The 18,439-nt window shown below is 34.6% G+C and overlaps 2 protein-coding genes across 3 annotated transcripts in view; both read left to right on the plus strand.

Annotated features, from left to right (window-relative positions):
- The window catches only part of LOC123552813 (ATP-dependent RNA helicase dhx29-like), an 89,567-nt gene that overhangs the window by 1,153 nt on the left and 69,975 nt on the right, over positions 1 to 18,439 (plus strand). For both annotated transcript variants that reach the window (XM_053540932.1, XM_053540933.1), the window contains exons 2-3: positions 17,271 to 17,335; positions 18,002 to 18,072. In XM_053540932.1, coding sequence (XP_053396907.1) covers positions 17,278 to 17,335; positions 18,002 to 18,072 — 129 coding nt within the window. In that variant the 5' untranslated portion in view covers positions 17,271 to 17,277. The remainder of the gene's footprint in view (positions 1 to 17,270; positions 17,336 to 18,001; positions 18,073 to 18,439) is intronic.
- LOC123564904 (uncharacterized) lies at positions 6,881 to 14,317 on the plus strand. The gene is made up of 3 exons (XM_053542135.1): positions 6,881 to 7,898; positions 11,028 to 11,420; positions 11,479 to 14,317. The coding sequence occupies exons 1-3, from the start codon at positions 7,881 to 7,883 to the stop codon at positions 13,276 to 13,278; spliced, it is 2,211 nt and encodes a 736-aa protein (XP_053398110.1). The 5' UTR covers positions 6,881 to 7,880; the 3' UTR covers positions 13,279 to 14,317.

Below are 18,439 nucleotides of genomic sequence, written 5' to 3' on the forward strand. Positions count from 1 at the left end.
GCGATGTTGTTTTCGAATAAAATATATCATAATACATTTTTATTTCTTAATTTTTATTTTTCCCTGTCCATTTATAATGTATTCCTGAAAGGTTTTTCTAGTTTTACGGGAAATTATTGATTTATTAGCGTGTCAATAATGGTCTGGTAGAAGTGACATATGTTGTGTATTGTCAAGTTTTCGGTGATGTTGTTTTTCAATAAAATAGATCATAATATAGTTTTATTTGTGTTTTTTTTATTTCCTGTTCATTTTTTTCTCTAATTTTACTGGAAATTATCGATTTATTAACGTGTCTAAACTCTGGTGGCAGAAGTGACATGTTGTGTACTGCCAGTTCTTCGGCCCTCCGGATGGCAAGATTCCATTTGCGTAATATATAAGTTATATCTATGTACATATACATTGTGTGAGAATCCTAAAAATGAATGTGACATTTATATTTTATATCTATTTTCTTTTGTATATATTCCAAAAATATTGTCCCTTTAAAAAAGTAGATTCTGTTTGAATGAAATATTTTGGAACTCAATTTTTTACATAAAACAATGGATGGATTATACAATATTTTTATTATGTAATAAGGGGTTTATTACTATGGTGTCATTAATCTCTTTAAAGACACTGATTCTGGTATGCCTGGTATGTGGCCTATGGAGATGATAAGGTCTGCGTATTGGCGATAAGGGCCAATACACAAGTCAGGACCATTGGTAGACTTGCTTCTGTTTATTATAATAAGCTACTGTATAGCTACTGTGCAGTACATAAATTGCAGGTGATATTTCTCACCTTTATAAAATCAGTTCTCACCTTTATAACGAGTTTAGAAAGCTTGATTGAATGAGGGCTAAATAAACAAAGTGATAAGATACAACAGTGTTTTATCATATTTTTAATAAAGTAAGTTTTTTAACAATTACATCTCATTATTGCTGTTTTTTATTATCAAAAATATAAAAAAAATGCATTCAGGCACATAGCTTTTAGAAGTAATAAATTATTGCGTGTTTTGAACAATGATATATCTTTATTGCTGAATTTTATTATACATTAAAGAAAGTTAACATTATTTAGACAACACAAGAGGAATTAAGCATTTTTAATATATAACATCCTTCTGTCTATATACCTTCTTTATCTATTAAAAATGCAACTGAACGCTTCTTTAATTTCTAATAAAATCCAGCAATTATCTCTTTTTTTTTTCGTTTTTATTTTGTTACTTTTGATAAAAAGATCATAATCATTGAATAAACAAACTTGTAATTTCTCTTATTAAGTTTTGAATAATTATTTTATAGTGAGAAATGCTTTGCTATAAGAGTTATAATTTAATTGGCCAGGACATTACTCAACATGACTGAGCAATCAAAATTAGTATCTTATCAATTAAAATAATTTTGTGTACATGCTGAAAAAAGACTAAAAGAAAACAACAGCATTTCAATTAATAAAATGCAAAACACAGGAAATAACCAATTTACCTGTAGGCAATAAAATTTATGATTCCCTGACAATAATTAGGCTACATGTCAAGTCTACAGGGGTTTTATGGACCCTTATCAGACTGGACCAGACAGGATCTTGTATATTGGGGATTAAAAAGTCCCTGGAGGCATAGTGTACATCAAAGGGATAGGAACAGGAAATCAGTCTCTTTGATTAGTGATGGGCATCCAGGATCTGGACAGAACCGGTCAGAACTGCATTTTACCAACCTGCCACATACTTACTACTCGTCTCCATAGTGATCCCTGTGACTTATGATTTTTATACTGTGAATGTCTAATATAATTTGAAAAGTAGATCCCCCGGAAGCACCGAGAACAATGCAAACAGTGAAAATTGCAGACTGGGTTTGATTGAATCTGTTCATGAGCATTAATGGAAAATGCAACACTGCCCGCGCTCCCTAGCACCGGCTTTTAAAGCGGTATTCAATGTTCAAATTCAAATGAGTTGAAATCAATGATCCCAAATTTAAAGGACCAGAAAATATAACAAAACTGAGATGAAGTCGGAACGACTTTTTCAAGACTCTTCACTTATGAATTAAGACAAACTAGCTGTTCATGTTGTAGAGATATATGTATACTTTATATTTTCATATCTAGATCTATATTTTTTTTTAAAGATTTTCACATTGAAAAAAAAAACTGATTTTATAATAAATGAAATTTATATACATAATTGTTTTGTTTTATCCTATGAAATGCTGAAGAAATTATTAGAATAATCCTCTCTCCATTATTCATCACACATTTTTCTGGTTAAATATAGGTGTTAATATTACGATACCTGCTAATTAAATTCCACATTGAAGGTGTTGATAGAATAACAGTTAATGTTAATGAATCAACCTTTACAATTATTATCTAGTAACACATTTCACAAGTCCAAATTAGACCTAGTCCAGAGTTGACAGGGAGTGTTTAGAAATAATTTTATCAAAAATGAATTAAGTGAAAGAAGAAAAATATTGACAAACAATAGGCCTATTTATTAAAAAACAAACATGAAATTGCTGGAAATGTATTTAAGACAAAAAGGTTTATGAAAAAATATTAATTGAGATTTTATAATTGGAGGCCATCTACAGAACGACTGGAATGGAGAGAGAGACCCATTTACCCAGTTTATTTTCACGTCCTTAAACTGTAAGGGGATCGGATTTCTTGCGATTATTACGACATGAATTAAATAAATTTATAATAAAAACTACGGAAGTGCTGACTGCAAATGTAAATATACTTTGCAGTTGGTATCCATTCAGAGCCGTCAGGATTTTGTCTGCCGCATGCATGACTCCATTTAAATCGGCGATGCATTGTTCAATTTCACGTCAGGAAACTAAAAGAACGATAGGTTTCTCTCTCACAAATGATTATAGGTGCATTCTGTAACATTATAAATTTTTGGCATCTTTTTATTTTTCCATTCAATCACTTTAGATTAATAAAAACAATGATCACCCGTGATACACACAATGCTTTCACTTTACAAAATGGCGTCTACTTTCACCTCGCTCTTGTTGCTATGCAACGTTATCGGTGAAGTGCCCGGATATCCGACCTGATCAATCAGATAGAAAATATTCAGTAATAGTACAATTCTTAGGCTCCGATACATTATGACCACACCCGCGACCTTGTGGTTTACTTGCAAAATATATGGTGTGTATAGATGGGTGTGTTTCGATAGTGCCATTGTAAAGAGATGATATTAAACGTTCAAACTGGCGTTTTATGACTTTTGAGTGTTCCTGTTAGTTCAACTTAGATAGCTTTTCAATGTTAAATGAGTAATATTTATTGCTTTTTAACCTTTGATAGTTTGATTGATGCAATTGTTGACCTATACCACGAAATTAGTGATGTGACGTCACATGATGACAATGGCCGACTATTATTGTTAGAAGTACACCTGGATGTCTCATGGATGATATCTGATTTATTTTCACACAGTTATTGATGCATATGACATGAAATATTACGGTAAAGACAAGAAATACTTTGTTGTGATGTTTCTTACTTCATGTCGTTACCTCGAATGTTAAGTAGCGCGACATTACAGATTGACGGTATACCTGTAAATGTAGAAACATACTGCAAGAACTATTTGCTGAGTTATTTAGAACAGGCCACAACAGGAAATCATAATAAATTGGAAATTTATTTATTTGCATTCGCAGCTCAAGTGGCCGGTGTACGCCCCGGGTTGAGTGAAACGAATTGGCCCTATTACTTTTAACCGATTTCCCCTGATTTGTACTCCTTACAGTCATCATACAGTCATGCTAGTTGCACGTGCATCAATTTGATATACATGCAGGATATGCCGAATATATAGCCTTTTCAAACATCACGGCCCATTTCAGTGTTCTGATCTTATGATCAGAATAGCCTGGTGTTGTATAAATTGAGCCAGTCTTTAAATATGAGAGTCGATCTGACACTGAACTTGGTCAGTTTCAGTTCGGCTAGTAATAGTACATGTGCATCAATTCAGTACACAAGCGGGACATGCCGAATGGCCCAATCGAAACATCATGATCGACCCATTTCGGTGTATCAATCACATGATCGGGATACCCTGCATGGTGCTCTATGAATAAATTCCTGCACCTTATGATTCACCTGCAAATTCATCTTAATTTTTCTTGCTGGCTTAGAGGTCTAAAGTTCTGGTTAGTAATGATGCAGCATTATTGTCAGGGCCACAGGTTCTGGCATATGGACGTTGTTTTTTTCTCAAGTATACGTATTTTCCTTTTCTTTTTAATGACATAATCTCAAGATACAAATATAATATTTGAAAACGAAAAGTTTGCCCACAGCGGGGAACAAACACATAACCCTGATAAAAAAAAGTGCAGCATTTAATACAAACCAGCACCTTCGACCTCTCGTCCATTGGGGAAGTTGACTTAACTGAAATTCACGCACATTTTGACATCTGCCATCTGCTAAACCTGTTGGATAACTTTTTAGCTCACCTGAACTTTTTCCAGGGTAAGCTATTAGTATAGGTTGATGGTCTGCGGTGTCCATCGTCTTGCGTCAACATTTTTAGCTCGACTATTCATAGAATAGTAGAGCTATTGGTTAAGGTTTTGTATGTAAGCTGGTATCTCAGTAACCACTTGTGGGAATGGATTGAAACTTCACACACTTATTCACTGTGATAAACTGACTAACATTGCACAGGTTCCATAATTCTGTTTTGCTTTTTTACAAAATTATGCCCTATCTTCGACTTAGAAATTTTTGGTTTAGGTTTTGTATGTAAGCTGGTATCTCAGTAACCGCTTGTGGAAATGGATTGAAACTTCACACACTTATTTACTGTGATAAACTGATTTACATTGCACAGGTTCCATAACTCTATTTGCATTTTTATAAAATTATGCCCCTTTTTCGACTTAGAAATTTTTGGTTAAGGTTTTGTATGTAAGCTGGTATCTCAGTACTCACTAATGGGAATGGATTGAAACTTCACACACTCGTTCACTGTCATGATCTGACATGCACAAAGCAGGTCCCATAACTCTACTTTGTTAAGGTCCTCTACCAAAATTTTTCAAATGGGGGCACTTGGCCTCTTTCAGAGCTCACTATAGCTAAAAATAGAAATACTCTTAAATGACTTCTTCTTATGAAGCACTAGATGGATGTTCATTTAGCTTGGTGTGTAGCATCATTGTAAGGTCTTCTGCTTGGACCCATGTAGGGATTCATCAAACTTTGTAAAGTTTGAAGCATCACTGTAAGGTCCTCATAGAAATTTGTTGAAGTGGGAGTGTTTGGCCCTTTTAGGGCCCACTAGTAAAAATGGAAAAAGAAAGTGACATCTTCTCATGAAACTCTATGTGGATCTACATAAAAATAGGCACAGTCCCCTGGTTTTCTTAAAATTAAGGAAGTTGGGGAATTGCCTCCTTATTTCCATGGTAACCAGGACATAAATCGAAGTAATGAAAAACAGGATTGTCTTAATTTTGTGGGCTCCTCAAGAAAAAATCAGTTTAAAGTAAATCTGAGGCTGTGAGTTTCCAACTCTTTTTGTCCTTACAGAGAATTGGTGTTAAAAAGCTTACTGTAGAACAGTGGTCAGAGAGTATTACTGTCATTATTAAAGCTAAACATTGCACAGTGGTCAGAAAAAAATACTGTAATGATTAAAACTCATCACAGCACAGTGGTCTGAATGTATTATTGTATTGATTAAAGCTTATCACAGCACAGTGGTCTGAATGTATTACTGTATTGATTAAAGCTTATCACAGCACAGTGGTCTGAATGTATTACTGTTACGATTAAAGCTTATCACAGCACAGTGGTCTGAATGTATTACTGTTACGATTAAAGCTTATCACAGCACAGTGGTCTGAATGTATTACTGTATTGATTAAAGCTTATCACAGCACAGTGGTCTGAATGTATTACTGTATTGATTAAAGCTTATCACAGCACAGTGGTCTGAATGTATTACTGTTACGATTAAAGCTTATCACAGCACAGTGGTCTGAATATATTACTGTTACGATTAAAGCTTATCACAGCACAGTGGTCTGAATGTATTACTGTTACGATTAAAGCTTATCACAGCACAGTGGTCTGAATGTATTACTGTATTGATTAAAGCTTATCACAGCACAGTGGTCTGAATGTATTACTGTTACGATTAAAGCTTATCACAGCACAGTGGTCTGAATGTATTACTGTATTGATTAAAGCTTATCACAGCACAGTGGTCTGAATGTATTACTGTTACGATTAAAGCTTATCACAGCACAGTGGTCTGAATGTATTACTGTTACGATTAAAGCTTATCACAGCACAGTGGTCTGAATGTATTACTGTTACGATTAAAGCTTATCACAGCACAGTGGTCTGAATGTATTACTGTTACAATTAAAGCATATCACAGCACAGTGGTCTGAATATATTACTGTATTGATTAAAGCTTATCGCAGCACAGTGGTTTGAATGTATTACTGTATTGATTAAAGCTTATCACAGCACAATGGTCTGAATGTATTACTGTTACGATTAAAGCTTATCACAGCACAGTGGTCTGAATGTATTACTGTATTGATTAAAGCTAATCGCAGCACAGTGGTCTGAATGTATTACTGTATTGATTAATTCTTATCACAGCACGGTGGTCTGAATGTATTACTGTATTGATTAAAGCTTATCGCAGCACAGTGGTCTGAATGTATTACTGTTACGATTAAAGCTTATCGCAGCACAGTGGTCTGAATGTATTACTGTATTGATTAAAGCTTATCACAGCACAGTGGTCTAAATGTATTACTGTATTGATTAAAGCTTATCACAGCACAGTGGTCTGAATGTATTACTGTTCGTACGTCGCACGCTATTTTGCACAAAGGAGATTTTGAGGTACATGTTGAAGCATATGCAGCTATTTAATTTATCAGATACTGGCGTCCATGTATGGCTTTACTACTATGATTAAAAGATTTAAATTCCAATTTTTCTGTTATAATTGTAAGAGGATTTTTACTCTTAAAATACATTTAAAATTGAATTTCCATCAAGAAATATAGCGAAAATTGTAACGTTACGCGTAACAAGATGTTGGTACGGCCGTTGGTTTTTTGGCGATAAATCTGCAAGTTCTAAAGATATCTGGACAAAATAACAAGCAGACGACGTGAATTTTTGCCGCTCATCTTTGCGTGCGTTTATATGACGTCATTTCCGTATTTACTAGCGTCAGCAAAACAACAACGCCTTTTCCTTCAAGCGTTACGCTCGTCATCCGGGTAAGTAGTTTTCATTTATATTGTAATAGTTTTCGAAAAAAAATATCAAAACTTATATCATTAAAAAGTGCATTCATTAACGAGTATGTACATGTTTAAAGCAAGAGTCATTAACCGGTATATAAACGACTACGGTATATTTTAATAGATTACATACTGAAAATGTAACGTGAAAAACTCTGTTTCAAAATGGAATAACCTCATATTATGCGAGTTATTATTGAAAGTTGACATTCATATTTATAAATGACTAAAAGTGCAATGTAAGGACTTTCTAAAGATATCTGACTTTCCTTGTTAGTATGAAACATTCAGGAACCATCATTCTGTGAAAAAATTACATCGTGAACGATAAAGCTTAAAAATGTTAGATTGCACAACGTTACGTCGTATAAATTCTCTTTACTGTACACAATAACACAACGTTTATTTTAGCTCTATTTCTATTAAATAACTTTAAACTATTTGGTTCATTTTACAAGTCTGTCGCCCAAATTATATATCTATTTATCTTTCTTCTATAATTTCAGGATCTTTGAATATTGACTAGCTCTATTCCGAACATTGTGACTGGCACTAAAGTATGAATGTCTCATCTATGGTAAGTTGAACATACCACACTTTTACCATTTATCTTATTTTATCCCGCTATCAATTTAAATACCGTAAAGGCAAAAATGCACACAAAAAAAGACGAAAAAAAAATAAAATAAAAAAAACGGGGGTGCGGAGGCGGTAGCCCCCATATCAATAAATGGGTGTATTTAAACGTACCGGTAAAGTGCAGGTGTCCCTAGTAATATAGTAGCGGATATATCTAAATAAAAACAAAAATTAATCAGCAAGAATGGCCGAGTGTCGCGAAATTACTTCAGTCAAATCGCGTCAAACAAAACTTTTAAGTAGCTGATTTATATATCGGCTTATAAATACAAAACCTCTATTGTGGAGAGCGATAAAGGGGAAGAAATCGTGTTTACCAATTTACTCGTTCTTGATTTCTTCTCTGTAGGCATATTCGCTATCATATTTAGTTATTAAAAGATTTTAATGTGAGAAAATGTTTCATTTAAGTTCAATGTATGTATTTATACAACGGAAATTTAGCTCACTTTTTTTCATTGAAAGAGCTTTTGAAAAATATTGTTTGTTTGTACAGTAGCTGTTTTCCGTAAAGAAATAGTTAAAACGGGAAGGTGTATTCCCTCACGTAATAACCCCACCCCCACCCCCCTCAGCGGCCCTAATACGATAAACCTTGCGACGCCCTTAACAAAGTAAATTTAAAGGGTTACCGGATTTTAAAGAAAGGGAAAATTGAATGACAAGCCTCATTTTAGTTGCGTTGTCACGAAAAGCATGGAACTGTTTTTTATTGTTTTCTCGACGAATTTGTATCTTACATTTCTACAGACCTACCATCTATAATCTACACTAGTTTTCTGTTTTCCGTTTGGTTTGTTATGAGCAAGAAATTACAGATCTATATGAATGTATGAAACTCAAGTCATTAATATATCAACGAAATGGAGGCGATCAGTTAGTTTAATTGAATCAGGCGAATTTTATACAAACAAAAGTAATACTTTTTTCTACACTTTAGTCAGTCTTTTTTTTTTGTTTTTTGTTTTTTTGTTTTTTTTTGCATTTTAGCTCGGAGTTGATTTTATATTAGTTTCATTATATCGTATACACAGGAAAGAATAACTGCTTCAAAAAGTAGAAAGTCACACTCGGAAAATTTTAAATATAAACTAAAGGGAGGAAATTTTTTTTTATAAACTAATTAGCACACAGAAAGAATAAAATCATTAGGCAACGTCAGGTTGTCTGATTTAATAAATTTTGAATGAGTAAATGTCTGGTTCCTCACTCACATGGTCACAGTCATTTTATCCATCCCTCGATCGCGTAGGCCATTCTGCTGGTTTTAGAAGTTTTATTTATACAACAGTAATTCGGTCTAAATGTGCTTCCGTGGTGTTGTGGAGTCGAAAAAAAGTCCCTTATATAAAGATCCTATCTTTTTCCATTTTAGCGCATTTGCGCATAAACCGGGGACAAAATAGATAATATGAGCCGTGCCATGAGAAAACCAACATAGTGGGTGTGCGACCAGCATGGATCCAGACCAGCCTGCGCATCCGCGCAGTCTGGTCAGGATCCATGCTGTTCGCTTTTAAAGCCTACTGCAATTAGAGAAACCATTAGCGAACAGCATGGATCCTGACCAGACTGCGCGGATGCGCAGGCTAGTCTGGATCCATGCTGGTCGCAAACCCAATATGTTGATTTTCTCATGGCACGGCTCATATTTAAATCGCGTAATGTATTTTACATAAAATAAGATACGGTTCATGCTTAAATTTACTTTTTTGAATTGTTCACACTAAAACGAAAGTAGGTGTTTATTCTGCGGACCGCTTTCTGAATTGCGACAATGTGAGGTTAACTTCAGTTGTCTTGCATTTCATTGCATACTTATCAAAACATTTTTATTTTCTTTTTCGTTTTCTTAAAGCGAATGCATTGATGTCTTGTTGAAAATACGTCTATGACGGAGTGAAAAACTAGAAACTGTTTCATAATGAAATTGAAATAGCTAAATTTTATATGAAACAAGGAATTTTTTTATTGGTATATAACCTAGATTAATGTATGTTTTGACAGCTCTTTCCATAGTATTTTTTGTTTGCTGTTATAAATTGCGAACAGTTTGCCGTGACTTTTACTTTTACCGTAGTATTTAAATATTACAAAAGTTCTTACACAGCTTAGTGCCCGAAATCTGATTATAGCAGTCATATTCATTTTGTTTTTCCCATATAAGTGTGCACATTTTATATTATTTACTGCGGTAATAATAATAGCTACAAATAAATATACATAAAAAATAAAATAAAGCAACATTCAATCCACCATACAATCCACCCGCGTGTCCATTCGCAGCCGATAGTCATTTAGTCATGACCGGTCGATAATTCTTGACTCGGTCATTCATTTAGTCAGCCTGACAGTCGATCATTCATTCCGTCCGTTTATCTGTCTGTCTTACTAGAGATTTTATTGGTCAATAGCTATACAAAGTTAATAAAATGTTATGAATTTAGTCAATGGTTAGTCAATCTGATTGATATTTACACAAATGAAGTGTGATTTTCATTCATTCAGTCTTTCATTCTGTCTGACTCGTATCAAAAAATTGAAAGTGGAACAATGTCACAGACATAATTATTTGATAATGCCTTTAAGACAGAATATACTTCAGCAATAAAATTATTGATAGATCAGCATAGGGAAAAATAAAAATAAAAGCACGTATTCGGAATTCAATGGCTTCAAACTACGATGTTTCATTAGAGCCACCACTTTCTCTCTAAAAGATATTCGGCGATATCACTAGGTAACTAAGGCGATTTACAAATTAATGAAGGCATATGACAGTAGTGTGATACGCAAATTTATGAATGGGGCATGCGCAGTTACCACGACGATACGCGAAGTTACGATCGAAAAACATCGTGTTCCCATTGTTAATTCACGTATCGCCGCTATCGCCAAAGATTGTATTATAGAGAAAGCGATCTAGCCCTAATGGAACACCGTACTCAAACATAAACATATTCTTAGTATTTCACATTAAAATTTTGTGATTCCACCTTAGTTCTGTTGACTATAGTGTAATTGTTTGTCATGAAAAAAGTCCTTAACATCTCCTATGGATTTTCAGATGCTGGATAAACCTCCCCCATCTTTGAGCAGTGCGGAAAGGCGAGAGTGGTACCGCCAAAAGAAAAAACAAGTTAATAGGGACAGAGTTCGAAAACACAGAAACAAGCTGCTTGAACAGAAACGTGAGCGCCAGCGTTTAATGGTTAACGAGAGGATGAAGCTTTATAGACAAAGAAAGAGGGAGAAAGCAGCTTCACATTCAAATGGAAATATACCACAAATAAACCAAACCCCATTCCAAAACAGAATGCAGAAATGCAGAGCATTGAAAGCTGTTAAAGGGGCAATAACTCCGTTCTCACCACAAAGAAGGGCGGCAATTTTGCAATCGATAATTGATTCATCAAGCCCAGCGTCTAAAACAACCAAAAGATGTCTTGAATTTAAAGAGGTCGTGAATTCTAAGGAAAACAAAATAAGGAATAAAGTAGCATGCGCTCTTCTGACAGATATATCGTTATCAATATCGTCTGCCATGGAGAGAACTTCGCCCACCGAAAAAGGTCAGCGCTAAACAAGCTGCGAGTTTCATGGCAGGAGATAGAATTGAAACACAAAAATTAAAATCTGCATTATCACAACATACTGGACTAAATAGGCGTGTCATAAATAAGTGTTTAAATAGAAACAAAACAATCATCAACGAATCTGACATGAATTCAAAATGGATAACAAGAAAACGACGAAATGATAAGCTTCCTGAAGAATTAAAAGAGAAAATCAGACTTTTCTGGATTGAAAACAGCCAACCAGTAAATGATAAGAAAAAAGTTATCAGACAGCGAATATCGAAAAACACATATGCGGAGAATGTTAAACATGTTCTAACCACGACACAATACAATGTCTATAAAAAATTTATGAAAGATAACCCAACTGTCAAAATAGGTCAAAGGAGTTTCGAATCGTGTAAGCCATATTTCATCAAACCTGCGACTAAAAAGGATCGCGTGACATGCTTATGTTGCCAACATGTAGAAATGAATAGTTTGTTTAAAAGTGCTAGATTATTGCGGAAAAAGATCAATGAAGAATACAATTTGACAGATGAGTACGAACTATGGAACACATTAGATGACATAGTACAAGAGACACTATGTCCAACTATCGGTGTGGGTGATAATGAAGAACAGTTACACAAAATTGAATGCCTAAACAGAACCTGTAGAGAATGTGGAGTTCACACACTGAAATTATCAGCTTTAGAATTAAGCGATAGCGACACTTTCATGTGGAAAAAATATGAGAATATTGACACTGGAAAAAAAGACAGACGTGGAAAAGAAATTAAGAAATTAAGAATGGTCTCTACTAACACTACACGTTCAGAATTTTGGTCTCACTTTAAAGATATATTGCACACATTTCCTTTACACCAATTCCAGGCAATCTGGCAAAAAGAGCAGTTAAAACAAATTACATCTAACCTCCCAAACAATGAAATAGTAATGATACACGACTATGCGGAAGATTTTACCTGCGAGCTGCAAGATGAGATCCAGTCGGAATATTTTGGGAGAAATGAAATCGCCTTACACGTTACGATTTTATATAGACATAAAACCTGTCATGACTGTTTAAGTGACAATGACATAATTAAGGAATATATTTTCTGTATTTTTGAAGAAAATACGCATGATAGAGACTCAGTACATCACGTTCGTAAAACAATAATGAATTACTTAAGAAATGATCTAAATTATAACATAGGGTTCATTCACGAGTTTAGTGACGGCTGTAGCGCACAATATAAATCAAGATTTTGCATGAATGACATCAGTAAGAGTTATGAAGATTTTGGTTGTCATTGTCAGAGAAACTATTTCGAGACAAGCCACGGAAAGGGGGAGCAAGATGCAGCTGGATCTCATGTAAAAACAAAAGCCCATATGTCGATTATTAGACGTGAGTGCGCAATCCATACTGCCAGGGATTTGCATCAGTTTTTAAGTTCATCTTTTAAATTTCCTGAATCGTCCTCTTACAAATCTAGGCAAGAGAAAGTCACACTAAAACAGAGACTTTTCTTTTACATTTCGGAAAATGATATTGAACGAAATCGTCGTATCGGTAAAGTTCGAGCGGTAAAGGACAATCGAAAAATTCATAGCATTAGATCGGTGCAAGACAAATCAAACGAACTAATGATCCGACAACAGTCCTGCTATTGTGACATGTGCATAGCACAACTGTATGACCAGTGCATTTATATGGATGTAATTGGTAAATGGACCAATATTAAAGTGTAACAGACAAATGATTAGTATCTTTTGTGAAGTTTCAAGTTCTTCCAAACAAACATAAAATGTAATTATATAGTCAAAAGAGCATTTGCCTTGAAAAAGCGAGTTCTCGCGGATGAGTTGACATTTCGATGATGTAAAAAAATCCTCAAAATTAGATGCCGAATTATGTTTTACGTGCTTAAAATGTGCGGCCATTAATAAAGACAATAAACAAATTGATAATGCCGTTACTTGTTACTTTATTATGATGGTATACACAATTTCTGTATCACACATCTCCAAATACATGTGTCCATACAAGTTACGTCCGGTAGAGTAAACAACAAGCTCCGTGATTACGAATCTTTTTTCGTGCTCAACTCAATTCGAGCACGGAACCTTTTTTACATTTTTGTAGTGTCGCTCATTATGTGCATAAAACAGCTATTATTTAAAAAAAATACTTACGTTTATTTGATGTTTTGATGTTGTTTTAATCCAAAGTCTCAGCACGAAACTGAGTTAAGAACGAAAACTGTTTTATTATCACGGTGCCTGTTATATTCAAAACTGTAACAAATTATTTTCTAAAATTTACTGCATTTACGATTTAATAAATTTTTTTTTTCAAATATTCTCGTGCCTAAGTATTGGCCCGACAGCCCTGCCGCTAGGTTATATCCAGATCAGTGCTGATGCTAGGTTTGTTAACGTCCGTAAGTTGATATACTAGTAAATGAATGCGAAGCGACGGAAATGATCAACACTACAGAGCGTGATAAAATTGATTAAATTTAACATGCATGTATTTTTAATGAGAAGACACCGGGCGGTAATAATGATGAATAATAACAACGATAATGATAATAATAATAATGATAATGAAAATAACAATGATAATTATAACAATAATAATAATAATTACACGTTCAGAACAATTATGGTTAAAATATCATTAAAATATCATTAATGAATGTGTGGAGTGATCTCAACGCAAAATATGCTATTTACTTTCTCAATTTATAATTGGACGTCAAAATGACGTCAAAATGACGTTACGCTTATGTGCAAAATAGCGTGCGACGTACGTGTTACGATTAAAGCTTATCGCAGCACAGTGGTCTGAATGTATTACTGTATTGATTAAAGCTTATCACAGCACAGTGGTCTGAATGTATTTCTGTATTGATTAAAGCTTATCACAGCACAGTGGTCTAAATGTATTACTGTATTGATTAAAGCTTATCACAGCACAGTGGTCTGAATGTATTACTGTTACGATTAAAGCTTATCATAGCACAGTGGTCTGAATGAATTACTGTTACGATTAAAGCTTATCACAGCACAATGGTCTGAATGTATTACAGTTATGATTAAAGCTAATCGCAGCACAGTGGTCTGAATGTATTACTGTATTGATTAAACCTTATCACAGCACAGTGGTCTGAATGTATTACTGTATTGATTAAAGCTTATCGCAGCACAGTGGTCTGAAAGTGTTACTGTAATGATTAAAGCTTATCACAGCACAGTGGTCTGAATGTATTACTGTAATGATTAAAGCTTATATTAGTACAGTGGTCTGAAAGTGTTACTGTATTGAATAAAGCTGATCACAGTACAGTTGTCAGAAAGTGTTACTGTAATGATTGAAGCTTATCACAGCACAGTGGTCTGAAGGTGTTACTGTATTGATTAAAGCTTATCACAGCACAGTGGTCTGAAGGTGTTACTGTAGTGATTAAAGCTTATCACAGCACAGTGGTCTGAAGGTGTTACTGTAGTGATTAAAGCTTATCACAGCACAGGGGTCAGAAAGTGTTACTGTAATGATTGAAGCTTATCACAGCACAGTGGTCTGAAAGTGTTACTGTTATGATTCAAGCTTATCACAGCACAGTGATCTAAAGGTGTTACTGTATTGACTAAAGCTTATCACAGCACAGTGGTCAGTAAGTATTACTGTAGTGATTAAAGCTTATCACAGCACATGGTTTGAAGGTGTTACTGTAGTGGTTAAAGCTTATCACAGCACAGTGGTCAGAAATTGTTACTGTAATGATTAAAGCTTATCACAGCACAGTGGTCTGAATGTATTACTGTAATGATTGAAGCTTATCACAGCACAGTGGTCTGAAAGTGTTACTGTAATGATTAAAGCTTATCACAGCACAGTGGTCTGAAGATGTTACTGTAATGATTAAAACTTATCATAGCGCCGGGGTCAGTAATTGTTACTGTAATGATTAAAGCTTATCACAGCTCAGTGGTCTGAAGATGTTACTGTATTGATTAAAGCTTATCACAGCACAGTGGTCTGAAAGTGTTACTGTAGTGATTAAAGCTTATCACAGCACAGGGGTCAGAAAGTATTTCTGTATTGATTTAAGCTTATCACAGCACAGTGGTCTGAATTATTACTATAATGATTAAAGCTTATCAGAGCACAGGGGTCAGAAAGTATTACTGTAATGATTAAAGCTTATCACAGTGCAGGGGTCAGAAAGTATTACTGTATTGATTAAAGCTTATCACAGCACAGTGGTCTGAAAGTATTGCTGTAATGATTAAAGCTTATCACAGCATAGTGGTCTAAAGATGTTACTGTAGTGGTTAAAGCTTATCACAGCACAGTGGTCAGAAAGTGTAACTGTAATGATTAAAGCTTATCACAGCACAGTGGTCTGAAGATGTTCCTGTAATGATTAAAGCTTATCACAGCACAGTGGTCTGAAAGTGTTACTGTAATGATTAAAGCTTATCACAGGACAGTGGTCAGAAAGTGTTACTGTAATGATTGAAGCTTATCAAAGCACAGTGGTCTGAAAGTGCTACTGTAATGATTAAAGCTTATCATAGCACAGGGGTCAGAAACTGTTACTGTAATGATTGAAGCTTATCACAGCACAGTGGTCTGAAAGTGCTACTGTAATGATTAAAGCTTATCACAGCACAGTGGTCAGAAAGTGTTACTGTAATGATTGAAGCTTATCAAAGCACAGTGGTCTGAAAGTGTTACTGTAATGATTAAAGCTTATCATAGCACAGGGGTCAGTAAGTGATACTGTAATGATTAAAGCTTATCACAGCACAGTGGTCTGAATGTATTACTGTAATGATTGAAGCTTATCACAGCACAGTGGTCTGAATGTATTACTTTAATGATTACAGCTTATCACAGCACAGTGGTCAGAAAGTGTTACTGTAATGATTGAAGCTTATCAAAGCACAGTGGTCTGAATGTATTACTGTAATGATTAAAGCTTATCACAGCACAAGTGCCTGAAAATGTTACTGTAATGATTAAAGCTTATCACAGCACAGTGGTCTGAATGTATTACTGTAATGATTGAAGCTTATCGCAGCACAGTGGTCTGAATGTATTATTGTAATGATTGAAGCTTATCACAGCACAGTGGTCTGAAAGTGTTACTGTAATGATTAAAGCTTATCACAGCACAGTGGTCTGAAAGTGTTACTGTAATGATTAAAGTTTATCTCAGCACAGTGGTCTGAAAGTGTTACTGTAATGATTAAAGCTTATCACAGCACAGTGGTCTGAATGTATTACTGTAATGATTGAAGCTTATCACAGCACAGTGGTCAGAAAGTGTTACTGTAATGATTAAAGCTTATCACAGCATAGTGGTCTAAAGATGTTACTGTAGTGGTTAAAGCTTATCACAGCACAGTGCTCAGAAAGTGTAACTGTAATGATTAAAGCTTATCACAGCACAGTGGTCTGAAGATGTTCCTGTAATGATTAAAGCTTATCACAGCACAGTGGTCTAAAGATGTTACTGTAGTGGTTAAAGCTTATCACAGCACAGTGGTCTGAAAGTGTTACTGTAATGATTAAAGCTTATCACAGCACAGTGGTCTGAAAGTGTTACTGTAATGATTAAAGCTTATCACAGCAAGCACAGTGGTCAGTAAGTATTACTGTAATGATTAAAGCTGATCATCTGTTTTACAAACATGGAGGTGATAATATTTTACTGTATTATATTTTACAGAAACAGAATGGGGAAGAAGAAGCAACAGAAAGAGTCAAAGACTGCTAAACAGAGTGAAGATAAAGGTTTGTACATTGAAATGTATCAATTCCATGATAAAGGGAAGCACTGTTACAACCTGTTTATATATAAAACTTTCAAACTTTGTTACTATTTGCATTTAATACATACTCCAGAATGCGTCCTGGATCTTTGACCAAAGTTTGTCAGGATTCCTTAGTTCTATAATCTCTGGGGTAGGTCTGTGGCACCTCTTAATAAATGCAGTTTTGATCTTACAGAATGTTGGAGTATAATATGTACTATAAGTTTTATAGGGGGCCTCTTTGGTTAAGTGGTTAAGGTGGCTGACTTCAAATCACTTGCCCCTCACCAATGTGAGTTCAAGCCTCATTCAGGGCATAAAATTCATCTGAGGAAGCCACACAGCTGGATTACAGAAGGTTGATGGTTCTACCTGGGTGTCCAGTCCAGAGGTGCACCTGAAGTCTTCCTCCACCATAAAATGTTGGAAAGTCACCATATAACCTATAATTGTGTTGGTGTGATGTTAAACTCCAACCAAACAATATATTTTCTATGTATAATTACTTCACAGTAAAACATGGGGTATACTTTCTGATGTAAATTTCTATATCTATTCTCATTCGTTAGTTAGAATAAGGCAAACTGAATCTTCATTATACTATCATAACATAACGTGATGTGTGAGAATTATGTTTCTTTTTCAGGGAAAAAGACTTATTCCCTACAGTCTGTAAAAACAGAAAATGGCTCAGCTATTTTATCAGAATTACCAAAGGTGAGGTTTTAACTTGTGTTGGCCATTTTGTAAGTTTACTAAAGATATAATATATCCCAAACAGGAATTTTGTCATTGCATAAAATCATTGTTTGGAGTTCAGATGTGAAGGAATTACGTCATGAGAGTAATGATAATGATTATGCATCTGAATGATTGCCAATAAGGATTTTATTCATGAGAAAATCATTGAGATATATTATGGATTCTAACATGATATCAATTATTACTTTCTATATCCTTGACAACATCCCCCAAAGTTTTGCCTGTTTTGTGTTGTATTCATTTTTAGTGTGATGGATGAAATAATTGTGACATTCAAGCAATGTGACATTCAAATAATGTGACATTCAAACATTTTGACATT

The sequence above is a fragment of the Mercenaria mercenaria genome, chromosome 4 (assembly GCF_021730395.1).
Source record: "Mercenaria mercenaria strain notata chromosome 4, MADL_Memer_1, whole genome shotgun sequence".
NCBI lineage: Eukaryota > Metazoa > Mollusca > Bivalvia > Venerida > Veneridae > Mercenaria > Mercenaria mercenaria.